The sequence below is a fragment of the Oncorhynchus nerka genome, linkage group LG12 (genome assembly GCF_034236695.1).
Source record: "Oncorhynchus nerka isolate Pitt River linkage group LG12, Oner_Uvic_2.0, whole genome shotgun sequence".
NCBI classification, from domain to species: domain Eukaryota; kingdom Metazoa; phylum Chordata; class Actinopteri; order Salmoniformes; family Salmonidae; genus Oncorhynchus; species Oncorhynchus nerka.
The window spans coordinates 57125937-57140274 of record NC_088407.1 but is presented as its reverse complement, the minus strand read 5'-3'; the positions used below and the strand labels follow the sequence as shown (position 1 = coordinate 57140274).

The window sequence follows — 14338 nt, the reverse complement described above, 5'->3', positions numbered from 1 at the left end:
CCCATGTTGACTCCAATGCTTCCCACAGTTGTGTCAAGACGGCTGGATGTCCTTTGGGTGGTAGACCATTCATATTACATATACACTGTTGAGAGAGAAAAACCCAGTAGCGTTGCAGTTCTTGACACAAACATTCAAAGACACTTCAATGTTTTGTCTTGCCCGTTCACCCTCTGAATGGCACACATACACGATCCACGTCTCAATTGTCTCAAAGCTTAAAAATCCCTCTTTAACCCGTCTCCTCCCCTTCATCTGGACTGATTGAAGTGGATTTAACAAGTGACATCAATAAGGGAGGATCAGTCTATGTCATGGAAAGAGCAGGTGTTCTTATTGTTTTTTATTGAACCTTTATTTAACTAGGCAAGTCAGTTAAGAACACATTCTGATTTACAATGACGGCCTACCAAAAGGCAAAAGGCCTCCTGCGGGGACGGGGGCTGGGATTAACATTTTTAAATATATATCAAATATAAATATAGGACAAAACACACATCACAACAAGACAGACAGCACAACACTACTTAAGGAGAGGCCTAAGACAACAAGATAACAAGGCAGCAACACATGTTTCGTACACTTGTGTAGTTATGCAATATATCAAATGGAGGGCTCTATAGGCTTCTCTTTTTAGAGCCCTGACCAGATTGTGTTTTCTGAAAGTGTCAAAACCACAATCAGGTTAAATCCGGTTTAGATATTTGAGTGGGGGAAACTCTGACATACCCACAACACACTGGAAATATGCTATTCACTCTCAGGCTGTGCTTAAAGCCAAAATGCTTTTTAGTAAGTTATGTAGTAGTGGATCTATGTTTATATACTGTATTTTCTACATATTTCATCAACCTTTGTGTATTTCTCCTTTGTCCTGTATTACAGGTGTGAAATAAATATTCCCAAATAATTGTATTGTGTGGTAGGTAAGAATAGACAGTGTGTGAGAGAGAGGTAGTAAGAATTAGAGGGGACAGCAGAGCAAAGCAGAGCAGCACTGCAGCTAAGATTACGATACTATCAAGCGGTAAGTGAGGGTGGAGGGTTGGTTTTCCAGGCCCAAAACCACCAGCTCTTACAAACACAGATGCGCAGTGAGTCAGACATACCCACACAAACACATACATGCACACAGTCTCTCTCTGAAAGCGCTCAGAGACAGAACCCTCTCTACTCTGCTCTGCTCCTTTCCTCTCTCTGCGCAGCGGCAAGCCCCAGTCTCCACAGTCAACGCTCTCTCTCTCCCTCACTCTCACTCTTTCTTCTCTCTTATTTCTATTTCTCTTAATGCGTGTTCAATGCTTTTCTGGTTGTTCACATTGGGTTTCGGCACCCTCTGAAAGCCTCACAGACTTTGAATGGCGCAGGCCACTGCCTGGTTTGAACTTAAAGAAAACAGAACATTTCCAAAACTTGGCCGACCAATCAAAAGAGAGAGAGAAAAGAGAGAGGGAAGCAGAGAGCTGAAAAAGTAAAAGCAAAGAGGAAAAAATAAGCTACACCGAGTAAGAGCGAAAAGAGAGAGGGGAGGGGAGGAGAGGCCCTGTGACCTCATGTGACATGTGACGTGGGCTCCTCCACTCACGGAGGGGAGTTGGAGGATGGCGAGGACGCAAAGAGAGCTGTGGCTTTAGCCGGCGCTAGCTAACACTGACGCTCCAGTCAGGTCACCACCGTGGGACACCACGTCTCCTGACAGAGAGAGAGATTACCTGGCTAACCTCAGAGCCCCTGCCCACTGACGGACCGGACCAGCACAGCACCACACCTCCCTGCCACCCCACCGTGGCCTGCTAACAAGACGTCCAGACCTGATACAACAACGGTGAGTGCATTGGAAGGCCAGAGTCCTGGAGAGGGATGGATACCACTGCATCTCAGTGTAGCCACACTCTCCCTCTCCCTCCCAGCCTGCCATTCTCTCTCTCACTCACCCTCCCAGCCTGCCATTCTCTCTCCCTCTCCCTCACCCTCCCAGCCTGCCAATTCTCTCTCCCTCTCCCTCACCCTCCCAGTCTACCATTCTCTCTCCCTCTCCCTCACCCTCCCATTCTCTCTCACTCTCCCTCTCCCTCACCCTACCAGCCTGCCATTCACTCTCCCTCTCCCTCTCCCTCACCCTCCCATTCTCTCTCACTCTCCCTCTCCCTCACCCTCCCAGCCTGCCATTCTCTCTCCCTCTCCCTCATCCCCCCAGCCTACCATTCTCTCTCCCTCTCCCTCTCTTTCACTCCCTCTCCCCCTATCATTCCCTCTTCCTCTCTTTCTTTCTGAATGTCTCATACCCCTGGTGCTGCATACTTATACTGCTCTCTTTGCAGGCTTGTGGCGAGGGATTCCTGCGGTAGTTACAAACCCCAAATTCTTGGTTGCAAATGGGCTCCGAGTTCCAGGATCTATCCTTCTCCCTCGCTCTCCTCTCTCTCACTCTTTCGTTCTCTATTTCAACCACCGTTTCTCTCCAAGGTTGGTCGTTATCGACTGTAGAGAGGGCTGACGACGGCTCTGGCACCACTTCAGCCACGAGGACATGGCTTCCAACAGCATCTTTGACTGCTTCGGGAACTACGGCCCCACTCTACTGAGAGGTAAGCACTCTCTCCTCCCCTCAATACTCTCTCTCTCTCCCTCTCTCTCTCCTCTGTCATGTCTGTGGCTCGAGGCGTCAGAGAGAGAATGATATTGGCGGCTCTGGCGGTCCACCCGCTCCCAGTTGTTTAAAATGTGTGGCCTCGTCTGTTTGGCAACACGAAGGAGTGTGGGGGTGTGTGCGTTTTCCAAAACAGCAGGGACAGCAACACTTCTAAAAGAGAGACTTTGTTTTGGTCTTTGAGTAGACCCTCTCTGAAAGGATCGTACCACACACGCTGAACGCCCTAACGTTCCTATTAAATGGGTGTAAAAGGAGGCATGGGTCCATACAGTAGCCGAGGCCGTTAGTGACAGGGCCCTTACAGCTGTGGGCCTCGGGGCTGCGTCTGATATAGTCTTGATGGAGCACACCAATAATGGGCTTCTCACCACAGCCATCAAGAGGGGTTTTTTCTAGCTCTCTGGGAGAATAGAAGGAAGGAAGGCTCCATCGGACCGGCCTTTACTGGAACACAGCGATACGATAAAACAGAAAGAGAAAAAAACATTGGTCTGTCTCCTTCACTACTTACAGGAGGTACTCTTGGCCTGTGTGGTGAGGTGAGTGCATTACACTCAGGCTAAAGACTGCTGTTAATGAAGGAGCCATTTTTTCCCCATGGTTACCTCAGTCCTGCAGTACTTGGATTAAAGCCTATATTGAAGTCAAGTTTAGAGAGAATTTTCCCGCTGATATAATAAAACAATAAATTATAAGATTATTAATAACAATGTACTAAATTAGATTACATATAGTAATAGAAGATTCAATTGTGTTCAAATTAGATGAATAGCAAAATGATACAAACAAATGTTCAAGCAGCTAGAAAGTGAAGAAACCATGTAAAACGTCTGTTCTGTTTGTCACAGGAGAATATCTGACTTCCACTCTAAATCTAACTGTTGAAAACTCTGAATTAACTGTATAAACTGTTGGCTAAGTTTGGAGAGAATTTTCCCGCTGATATAATGAAACAATAAATGATAAGATTATTAAATAACAATGTAATAAATTAGATTACATATAGTGATAGAAGATTCAATTGTGTTCAATTGCGAAAGGCCTCAGCCAACAGTTTATACAGTTAATTCAGAGTTTTCAACAGTTAGATTTAGAGTGGAAGTCAGATATTCTCCTGTGACAAACAGAACAGAAGTTTTACATGGTTTCTTCACTTTCTAGCTGCTTGAAAATGTGTTTGCATCATTTTGCTATTAATTTAAAAAGTCCCCAACATGTCATTTTATCGAGGGCATGTTGCTGTGAGAGTATTAATCTGAGGAGGTCTGGGAGATTGGTTCCCTACTACATTAAAAAAAAACAGCAACAGAAAATCTACCCTCGATTACGTCCTGGTTGCTGTGGTAATTAGAGAACCACTGGATAAGCACTACCAGCTCCTAATTGTTTGCAGAATAAATCTTAAAATCTCTGGAGCCCAGTTTCCCCCTCTATAAACATGCGCACAAGCGCGCGCACACGCACACACATCTGCCGCTCATATGAGAACAAGCCTCTGATATCCCTACTGGAGCAGTGAGCAGAGTGACAGAGGATGGTGTTTCAGTGTTCTCACAGCTCAGACAGATACTCAGTCATTTATAGTTTCCTCTTGACAAAGCCGCATCTCTGCACCATGTCTTTCTCTCACTCTCATTCTTCCGCATCACTAAATGTTTCTCTCCCGCTATAATTCAGACTGGAGCATGAGGTCTGGCTGTTGATTATTCTCCTTTAAAGCATTACGGCCTTACTTAGTGTGCAACCCTCTAATGTCTGAATAAGGACCGAGTTGGGATCAGATCTTACGCTTAGCGGGCCTCTTATGTAAAGCGCTTCGGATGCTTGAATTTGTATTTTGACTGTAGCGACAGGGGAAAACCAACTTGCATGCAAAAGATAGGATGGAAAAATAGAGAGTGTTTAAAGCTGTAATCACCATTGGAAATCATTAATGAATATGCAATATCCTTTTACAATTTATTCAGTGGAGAAAATGAAAGCAAACTGTAATAGAACAAAGGCCAAAAGTCATTAAATCCTCCAGTTCAATTTGAAAGCAATTCAAATAGACTGCCTCATGTGAGAGAAATACTCTGGCGGTTAGTTTAACAACTTGCATTACACAGGCAAAGCAGTTTGGAAAAGACTTTTAAAAAATGGACTGAAATTAAGAGGATGTTGTTTGTGGATATTGTATGTTTCCAATTCCTGAATTTAATACCATGGAAATGTGGATGTATACATGTTTTCAGAAGGCATAGTGTTACAGTTAAACTCTGCCTATAGATTGTGCTTCTAAAGAACTTTTTTTTTAATTAGCTGGTAAAAAAAAAAAGTCAAATCCCAAACATCTCATGTTCTTCATCATTTTTGCAAGATTTATATCTAATGATTAGCAACTCAAGAGAGATAGGCTACCCATAGATGAATATGCATTCAGACACGATCATCTGAATACAGAAACACAAGTAGACAGGAGCCCTGTCCATAAGCAAGTATAGAATGATATTCTTAGCTCCATCACATTAAGCAGCAGTGTATCTCATGCTGAGAAGTGAACACATGTGAGCACGTGATGTGCAACATCTGACGCGCTTTGTGTGAGAAAAGAATGTGCTTCACCTCAAAAACCTCACTCCTGTAGCACCGAGAAGAGGAGAGAGAAAAGAGAGAGAAGAGAGAAGAGAAGTGAGAGAGGGACGCTGAAGCTCTCACGCTATTTGTAATGAGAAAGAGAGCACCTCCAAAAACAGTTGCGAGGCCCTGACAGTTAGCACACTAGGGCAGGCTGTATGTGAGATGGAGGTGCTCTCGCTAATCTGATGCAGTCTAAGAGAGCTCCTGCCGTTCCCCGATAACCACAATGAGGTTACACCTGCTCCTCTCTCACAAAAAGACCAATTATCCAGACACACACATATGAGGTATGCTAAATACTCACAGAACTAACATTAGCAGCTTGGTATCCCAAATTCTTGATACGAGTGAAATACCAGGTGATACGAGTGAAAAAATGTATAAACTTTTATTGGGTTACAAACCTGCCACTTTTGCTGTCTTCAGCGTTTGAGTCAGGTGAGGTTCCTGGTTTACAGTGACTCTGATTGGGCGTGGGTACTGGGTCATATCCTTGGCTTGGTTCCCTGACCGCTTTTCCTCCTAGCTGGAAAGGAAGCTTTTTACCCAATAGGCCCTGTAGACAGGGGGGGGGGGGGGGGGGGGGCATTTTAGAGTGTAACGCTCATGGGAGCCAGTTCCCTTTGTGGCAGAAAAAAGGCCCCAGTTTATTAGGGTGGGAATGGTTTTATATGTTTGGCTTGTTGCACTGTATGAATGAAAGTTAGGGTTTCTGTGTGAGAAACACGCCATGCTTCGCCACAGTAGTAGTGAGTTTATTTTTGGTGGATTCTGGGAGGTGGTCTGGTTAGTTCTACAACTCGGAAATAAAAAGCTAAAAGTCTCACAACTGTTAGAATTGTATGAGAAAAATAAACTTTGGGTAAAACCCTCAAATGAATTCTCTCACATTACAGATAAGCCTCAAGATGAATTTAACAAAATGATGAGATCTGTCAACACCTGTTGATGGATAACACCTTCAGGGGTCGCCAACAAGATGGCTTCCAGGTAGAGGAAGGGAAGCGGCATCTGCTGATTATGTGGTCAACCAATTTCCAAACCCCGTCTCCCCTAAATTGTTTGGCTGAGCACGCTAAACTCTATATAACGTTGGTCAAGGTTAAAGTTGTGCTAAGTGTTGTAGTAAATCAAATGTTCTGGTGGTCGACCGGCAACCACAAGGGCCAGATTCTCTGGAGCTGGTCTCCAATCTGATAATGTGGATATTTCCTGTATTGGTCTCTTGGTAACAATTTAGTTTGAACAAGTAATTGTTTCGGAAGGGCGGACAACTTTCTATCAACAAACAGCACTGGACGGGTGATCAACATATGTTTCTGAAATTCATCTTGAAAACAAACTCAAGGTAGACTTTGCGTAGTATGGCATGACTGGTGTGTATAGTGAGTCAGTAGGCATTGTGCCAGACTAAAGCATTAAGAAAGCTCTGTGTGGCGTCTCAACCCCTTTAGCACAGTTCATCCAGAGTTAGACTTCACATTAAGACCAGCTCTCTGATTGTCTATGGCAGTTCTGAGGGGACTGACCTCTGTGAATGTCTATGGCAGTTCTGAGGGGACTGACCTCTGTGAATGTCTATGGCAGTTCTGAGGGGACTGACCTCTGTGAATGTCTATGGCAGTTCTGAGGGGACTGACCTCTGTGAATGTCTATGGCAGTTCTGAGGGGACTGACCTCTGTGAATGTCTATGGCAGTTCTGAGGGGACTGACCTCTGTGAATGTCTATGGCAGTTCTGAGGGGACTGACCTCTGTGAATGTCTATGGCAGTTCTGATGGGACTGACCTCTGTGAATGTCTATGGCAGTTCTGAGGGGACTGAACTCTCTGATTGTCTATGGCAGTTCTGAGGGGACTGACCTCTCTGATTGTCTATGGCAGTGCTGAGGGGACTGACCTCTGTGAATGTATGGTAAATACATTACCACACCTCCCTCAGACAAGCAAAAAGGAGAAAATACATATCATGCCCTTACTTAATAACTACGGCGTAATTGGTATGGTGAGAGACACAAATGTCCAAGTTTGTCGTGATACAATGCACTGGGATGTCAGCGGAATTCATAACGTCTGGACAAGCTATTTTAACTAGGACCCTCCGATGTGGAAAATAAATATCGGAACAGGAACACTAGCATGCAGGCAGGAAAGTATTCAGACGACGAAAGTATTTGGATAACTGGACAAGGAGATGGAAATGATCACAATATCATTTTCTGGTTGTTTTTTAAAAAGTCTTATATCTACTGTTTATAGTTACAATATTCCGATGAGTCATTTCTTTACGCTTAATTACGTTCTCTTATGAGATGATCATATTTCATTAGGCCCTTACTGTGGTATTGATTAAATCCCTGCTATCATGCTTTTAATAACCTCATCCCTTTTGTCTGAGAGAATTGAATTATGAACAAACCCAGGCTTGTAATGTTTTCGATCACTTATCATGCAGTTGTATAACAGCTGCCCTGAACCACAGCTAGTTTCATACACTGAGGCAGCTGACAATTAGGGACAAGCAACAGTCTAATACCACCAGTGATTATGCATGGTGACCTAAGTTTGGCAATAATTAAGTTACCGGAAGCTTATATAAGTGCTATTAAGTAATTTTGTCATGCCATTAAGTGTTAATTACCATGTGATGAATTAACTAAATGAGACTCTAGTTGTACTAATGAAGGAGATAATAGATCAGATTACAACCAACAACAAATTTACAGGAAATTAAAGAATGAAAATGAAGATCCTTCTTGAAAATAAATGAATTATATATTATTTTTTGAACTGTCTTGTCTATCAAAAGAAGCCAACACTAGACAAACAGAGAGAGTCCATTTGAAGTGAATTTGAAGCTTCTACAGAATGTTGTTGTTTTTCATAAGGCATGACCCCTCCCTGCTGAGTAATAGCGTTAAACAGATGTTTCCAACAACATCCGATCTGTAGACACAACATGAAGAAGAATCCTCCCATTTAGCATAGCGTATGAAAACTATTTCAGCATAGTTGTATTTTCACATGCAGCTAATTTCAGTTGCCTATATACAGTATGGTACATCTGGTTTTCAACGTGGAGACATCGAACAATTCAACAGCAAAACAGCTCAACAAGCCAGAATGTGAAACTGAACTAAAGACTGAAGCCTCTTCTTCCTTCATTACGATAAATCTCATGCTCAAAATGTCCATAGCCCATCCCTCTTCCCAAAAGCAATAAAGAACAAAGTTAATTACGGTGGAGCAAAGATGCAGATAATGATAGGAAATATAAGCTGCAGGCTATGAAATTGTTTTTGATACAATATTTTTTCCGTTTTCCCCAGAAAAATCTCAAGTTGTTTGCATTAGTTAATTATCTTTGGTGCAATAAAACACGTTTTAGGGACGTGACAACCTTCCCAAAAAGTAGAAAAAGTTATTTCAAGAGATCATCTTTTCAGAAATGGGAAATGATTACTTGACTTTTTTTGCAACTTGACTTTTAGACAGGGGCAATTTTATGTGATCATGTATTCTAAAAACATTTTTCAAATCTGATCCAAATTATGATTCAAAGATGTCTGCAGGAAGAATAAGGTGTCAGCTATGACATGACAACCTGGGTTTACCCTGGATTTATTATTTTGGTCATTGAACTGCAGTAAATGAAGTGGATTAATGCCTGGATTACAATAAAGGAATTTCATCATGGGTCCCTTATCTGAGCTACTCAGAAATGCATAGTTATGGACATGAATGCCATGAATGCCATTGTATGTGTGATGTAAGTGCCTTAATGTGTTTGGAACCTAGGAAGAGTAGTTGCTGCCTTGGCAGGAACTAATGGGGATCCCTAATAGATACAAATACAAATGGGGATGTATCCTAAATTGGTACACAAATGTAGAAATGTGCAATATCCTCCTCTGCATATCTGGGTATTATTCTACACACTGACTATTATTTTAATGAGCTCTTCCCCCAAACAAGACCAAATCTGGTTGGTCCAGACCATATCTGAACGAATCATAGACATCTATGTTTCACAAATTTGGACATAAAAGTACAGCTCAGTAGAGCACAGAACAGCACAGCACAGTAGAGTACATTACAGTAAAGTAGATTATAGTTCAGTACAGTACAATACAGTACATTACAGTAAAGTAGATTATAGTTCAGTACAGTACAATACAGTACATTACAGTAAAGTAGATTATAGTTCAGTACAGTACAATACAGTACATTACAGTAAAGTAGATTATAGTTCAGTACAGTACAATACAGTATATTACAGTAAAGTAGATTATAGTTCAGTACAGTACAATACAGTACATTACAGTAAAGTAGATTATAGTTCAGTACAGTACAATACAGTATATTACAGTAAAGTAAATGCTTTTTTCAATCTTTACTAATGACATTCCACTGGCTTTGAGTAAGGCCAGTGTGAGTGTGTCTATGTATGCAGATGACTCAACACTATACACGTCAGCTGCTACAGTGACTGAAATGACTGCAACACTTAACAAAGAGTTGCAGTTAGTTTCAGAATGGGTAGCAAGGAATAAGTTAGTCCTAAATATTTCCAAAACTAAAAGCATTGTATTTGGGACAAATCATTCACTAAACCCTAAACCTCAACTACATCTCGTAATGAATGGTGTGTAAATTTAGCAAGTTGAGGTGACTAAACTGCTTGGAGTTACCCTGGATTGTAAACTGTCATGGTCAAAACATATTGATACAACAGTACCTAAAATGGGGAAAAGTCTGTCCATAATAATTCACTGATCTGCCTTCTTAACAACACTATCAGCAAGGCAAGTCCTACAGGCCCTGGTTTTGTCGCACCTGGACTACTGTTCAGTAGTGTGGTCAGGTGCCACAAAGAGAGACTTGGGAAAATTGCAGTTGGCTCAGAACAGGGAAGCACAGCTGGCCCTTAAAAGTACCCGGAGAGCTAACATTAATGACATGCATGTCAATCTCTCATGGCTCAAAGTGGAAGAGAGATTGACTTCATCATTACTTGTTTATGTAAGAGGTGTTGACAAGCTGAATGTGCCGAGCTGTCTGTTTAAAATACTACACACAGCTCGGACACCCATGCATACCCCACAAGACATGCCACCAGAGGTCTCTCCACAGTCCCCAAGTCCAGAACAGACGATGGGAGACGCACAGTACTACATAGAGCCATGACTAAATGGAACTCTACTCCACATCAGGTAACTGATGTAAGCCGTAGAATCAGATTTAAAAAGCAGGTAAAAGTACACCTTATGGAACAACGGGGACTGTGAAGAGACGCACACAAAGGTACAGACACATGCATATACACACATTGTGATATTGTTGTATGGTGGTATTGAACATTTGTGTTGTGGATATGTGGTGGTGTAGGGATGTTACAGCTGATGTCGGAAGTTTACATACACTTAGGTTGGAGTCATTAAAACTCATTTTTCAACCACTCCACAAATGTCTTGCTAACAAACTATAGTTTTGGCAAGTCGGTTAGGACATCTACGTTGTGCATGACACAAGTCATTCTTCCAACAATTGTTTACAGACAGAATATTTCACTTATAATTCACTGTATCACAAGTCCAGTGGGTCAGAAGTTTACATACACTAAGTTGACTGTATGGCATGGCTTATGGCTTTAGAATGATCTAGAAGAAAAATAAACACCTATTAAGACGAGGTGCTGGCTAGCGGAGTAGAAACTTGAAAATAAAAGAGAGCCGCACACTCTAGGAACTCAGATGCAAAAATGTTAATACCAACGTTTCGACAGCCAAGCTGTCTTCATCAGGATATAATCACAAACGCTGCGGGATGACTCGTTTATATAGTGTCAAAAGACACAGGTGTCTGTAATCATGGCCAGGAGTGGCCTAATATCATTGGTTAATAATCAAATATTAAAATGTCATACAAAGAACAGCATACAAACAAATGGATAGCATACGATCATAGATTAATTTGACTATACAAGTTTACAAACAATTACAATGGCAAAGTCACAATAATCACAAGAATGGCCTCAGATCAAAGTCTACGTTGAGACCGAAGGGCGCAAGGGTCTTTAAATTAAAGATCCAGGCAGCCTCTCGTTTTAACAATAAATTATCAAGGTCACCCCCTCTCCTAGGGAGGGTGACATGTTCGATGCCAATATAACGCAGAGACGAAATCGAGTGGCCTGTCTCCAAGAAGTGGGCCGCAACTGGATAAGTAAAGTTTTTACACCTAATGGTGCTACGATGCTCTGAGATACGTACTTTATGGCTTTAGAATGGCATGGCTTTAGAAGCTTCTGATAGGCTAATTGACATCATTTGAGTCAATTGGAGGTGTACCTGTGGATTTATATCAAGGCCTACCTTCAAACTCAGTGCCTCTTTGCTTGACATCATAGGAAAATCAAAAGAAATCAGTCAAGACCTCAGAAAAACATTTGTAGACCTCCACAAGTCTGGTTCACCTTGGGAGCAATTTCCAAACACCTGAAGGTACCACGTTCATCTGTACAAACAATAGTACGCAAGTATAAACACCATCGGACCACACAGCCGTCATACCGCTCAGGAAGGAGACGCATTCTGTCTCCTAGAGATGAATGTACTTTGGTGCGAAAAGTGCAAATCAATCCCAGAACAACAGCAAAGGACCTTGTGAAGATGCTGGAGGAAACGAATGCAAAAGTATCTATATCCACAGTAAAACGAGTCCTATATCGATATAACCTGAAAGGCCGCTCAGCAAGGAAGAAGCAACTGCTCAAAAACCACCATAAAAAAGCCAGACTACGGTTTGCAACGACACATGGGGACAAAGGTCAAACCTTTTGGAGAAATGTCCTCTGGTCTGATGAAACAAAAATAGAACTGTTTGGCCATAATTGTTATGTTTGGAGGAAAAAGGGGGAGGCTTGCAAGCCGAAGAACACCATCCCAACCGTGAAGCACGGGGGTGGCAGCATCATGTTGTGGGGGTGCTTTGTTGCAGGAGGGACTGGTGCATTTCACAAAATAGACAGCATCATGAGAAAGGAAAGTGATGTGGATAAATTGGGGATAAATTGAAGCAACATCTCAAGACATCAAGTTGGCAAGTTAAAGCTTGGTCACAACTGGGTCTTCCAAATGGACAATGACCCCAAGCATACTTCCAAAGTTGTGGCAAAATGGCTTAAGGACAACAAAGTCAAGGTATTGGAGTGGCCATCACAAAGCCCTGACCTCAATCATATGGCAAATCTGTGGCTAGAAATGAAAAAGCGTGTGCGAGCAAGGAGGCCTACAAACCTGACTCGGTTACACCAGCTCTGTCAGGAGGAATGGGCCAAAATTCACCCAACTTATTGTGGGAAGCTTGTGGAAGGCTACCCGAAACGTTTCATCCAAGTTAAACAATTTAAAGGCAATGCTACCAAATACTAGTTGAGTGTATGTAAACTTCTGAAAGAAAATAAAATAAATCATTTTCTCAACTATTATTCTGAAATTTCACATTCTTAAAATAAACTGGTGATCCTAACTGACCAAAGACAGGGAATGTTTCCTAGGATTAAATGTCAGGAATTGTGAAAATCTAGGATAAATGTATTTGTATACTTCCGACTTCAACTGTATATGATGTACTGTTTTATCTTTAGCTCATTCAGTACAAACATAGTTCACTGTTTAATCTTTTCTTTTATATTTAATGTGGGTGCTTTGGTGTTTGGACCCCAGGAAGAGTAATGGGGATCCCTAATAAATACAAATACAAATGTCAGTCAGTTTTGGTAGTCACGATGTATTTTATAGGTGATTCAGCTCTACCAGCCACAGGATTTGAGACATTTTTACATGCATAGTATGTATACTGAACAAAAATATAAATGCAACATGTAAAGTGTTGGTCCCATGTTTAATGAGCTGAAATAAAAGATCCCAGAAATGTTCCATGCGCACGAAAAGCTTACGTCCCTGTTAGTGAGAATTTATCCTTAACCAATTCACCTGACAGGTGTGGCATATCAAGAAGCTGATTAAACAGCATGATCATTACACAGGTGCACCTTGTGCTAGGGACATTAAAAGTCCACTATAAAAAGTGTAGATTTGTCATACAACACAATGCCACAGATGTCTCAAGTTGAGGGAGCGTGCAGTTGGCATGCTGACTTCATGAATGTCAACCAGAGCTGTTGCCAGATAATTGAATGTTAATTTCTCTACCATAAGCCGCCTCCAATACGTCCAACCAGCCTCACAACCGCAAACCATGTGTAACCCGCCAGCCCAGGACCTCCACATCCGGCTTCTTCACCTGCGGGATCATCTAGGACCAGCGACACGGACAGCTGATGAAACTGTGGGGTTGCACAACCCCTGTCAGAAACTGTCTCAGGGAAGCTCATCTGTGTGCTGTCGTCCTCACCAGGGTCTTGACCTGACTGCAGTTCGGCTTCGTAACTGACTTCAGTGGGCAAATGCTCACCTTCGATGGCCACTGGCATGCTAGAGAAGATTCACGGGTGAATCAGCGTGTATGGCGTCGTGTGGGGGCGAGCGTGTATCAGCGTGTATAGCGTCGTGTGAGGGCAAGCGGTTTGCTGATGTCAACGTTGTGAACAGATTTCCCCATGGTTGCCGTGGGGTTATGGTATGGGCAGGCATAAGCTATGGACAATGAACACAATTGCATTTTATCCATGGCAATTTGAAAACACAGAGATGCCGTGACGAAATTCTGATGCCCATTGTCATGCCATTCATCCACCGCCATCACCTCATGTTTCAGCATGTCGCAAGGATCTGTACACAATTCCTGGAAGCTGAAAATGTCCCAGTTCTTCCATGGCCTACATACTCACCAGACATGTCACTCATTGAACATGTTTGAGATGTTCTGGATCGACGTGCACAACAGCGTGTTCCAGTTCCCGCCAATATCCAGCAACTTCGCACAGCCATTGAAGAGGAGTGGGACAACATTCAACAGGCCACAATTAATAGCCTAATCAACTCCATGCGAAGGAGATGTGTCACACTGCTTGAAGAAAATGGTCACACCAGATAGTGACGGG

At 42.4% G+C, this 14338-nt stretch overlaps 1 protein-coding gene across 3 annotated transcripts in view; it reads left to right on the top strand.

Annotated features, from left to right (window-relative positions):
• Positions 1 to 1250: 1250 nt before the first annotated feature.
• The window catches only part of LOC115138418 (runt-related transcription factor 3-like), an 82290-nt gene continuing 69202 nt past the window's right edge, over positions 1251 to 14338 (top strand). Inside the window, exons 1-2 of one of the 3 annotated variants that reach the window (XM_029675248.2) lie at positions 1251 to 1825; positions 2467 to 2588. In XM_029675248.2, the coding sequence (XP_029531108.1) occupies positions 2531 to 2588 (58 nt within the window). In that variant the 5' untranslated portion in view covers positions 1251 to 1825; positions 2467 to 2530. The remainder of the gene's footprint in view (positions 1826 to 2466; positions 2589 to 14338) is intronic. The other 2 variants (XM_029675245.2, XM_029675247.2) reach the window with 2 other exon arrangements.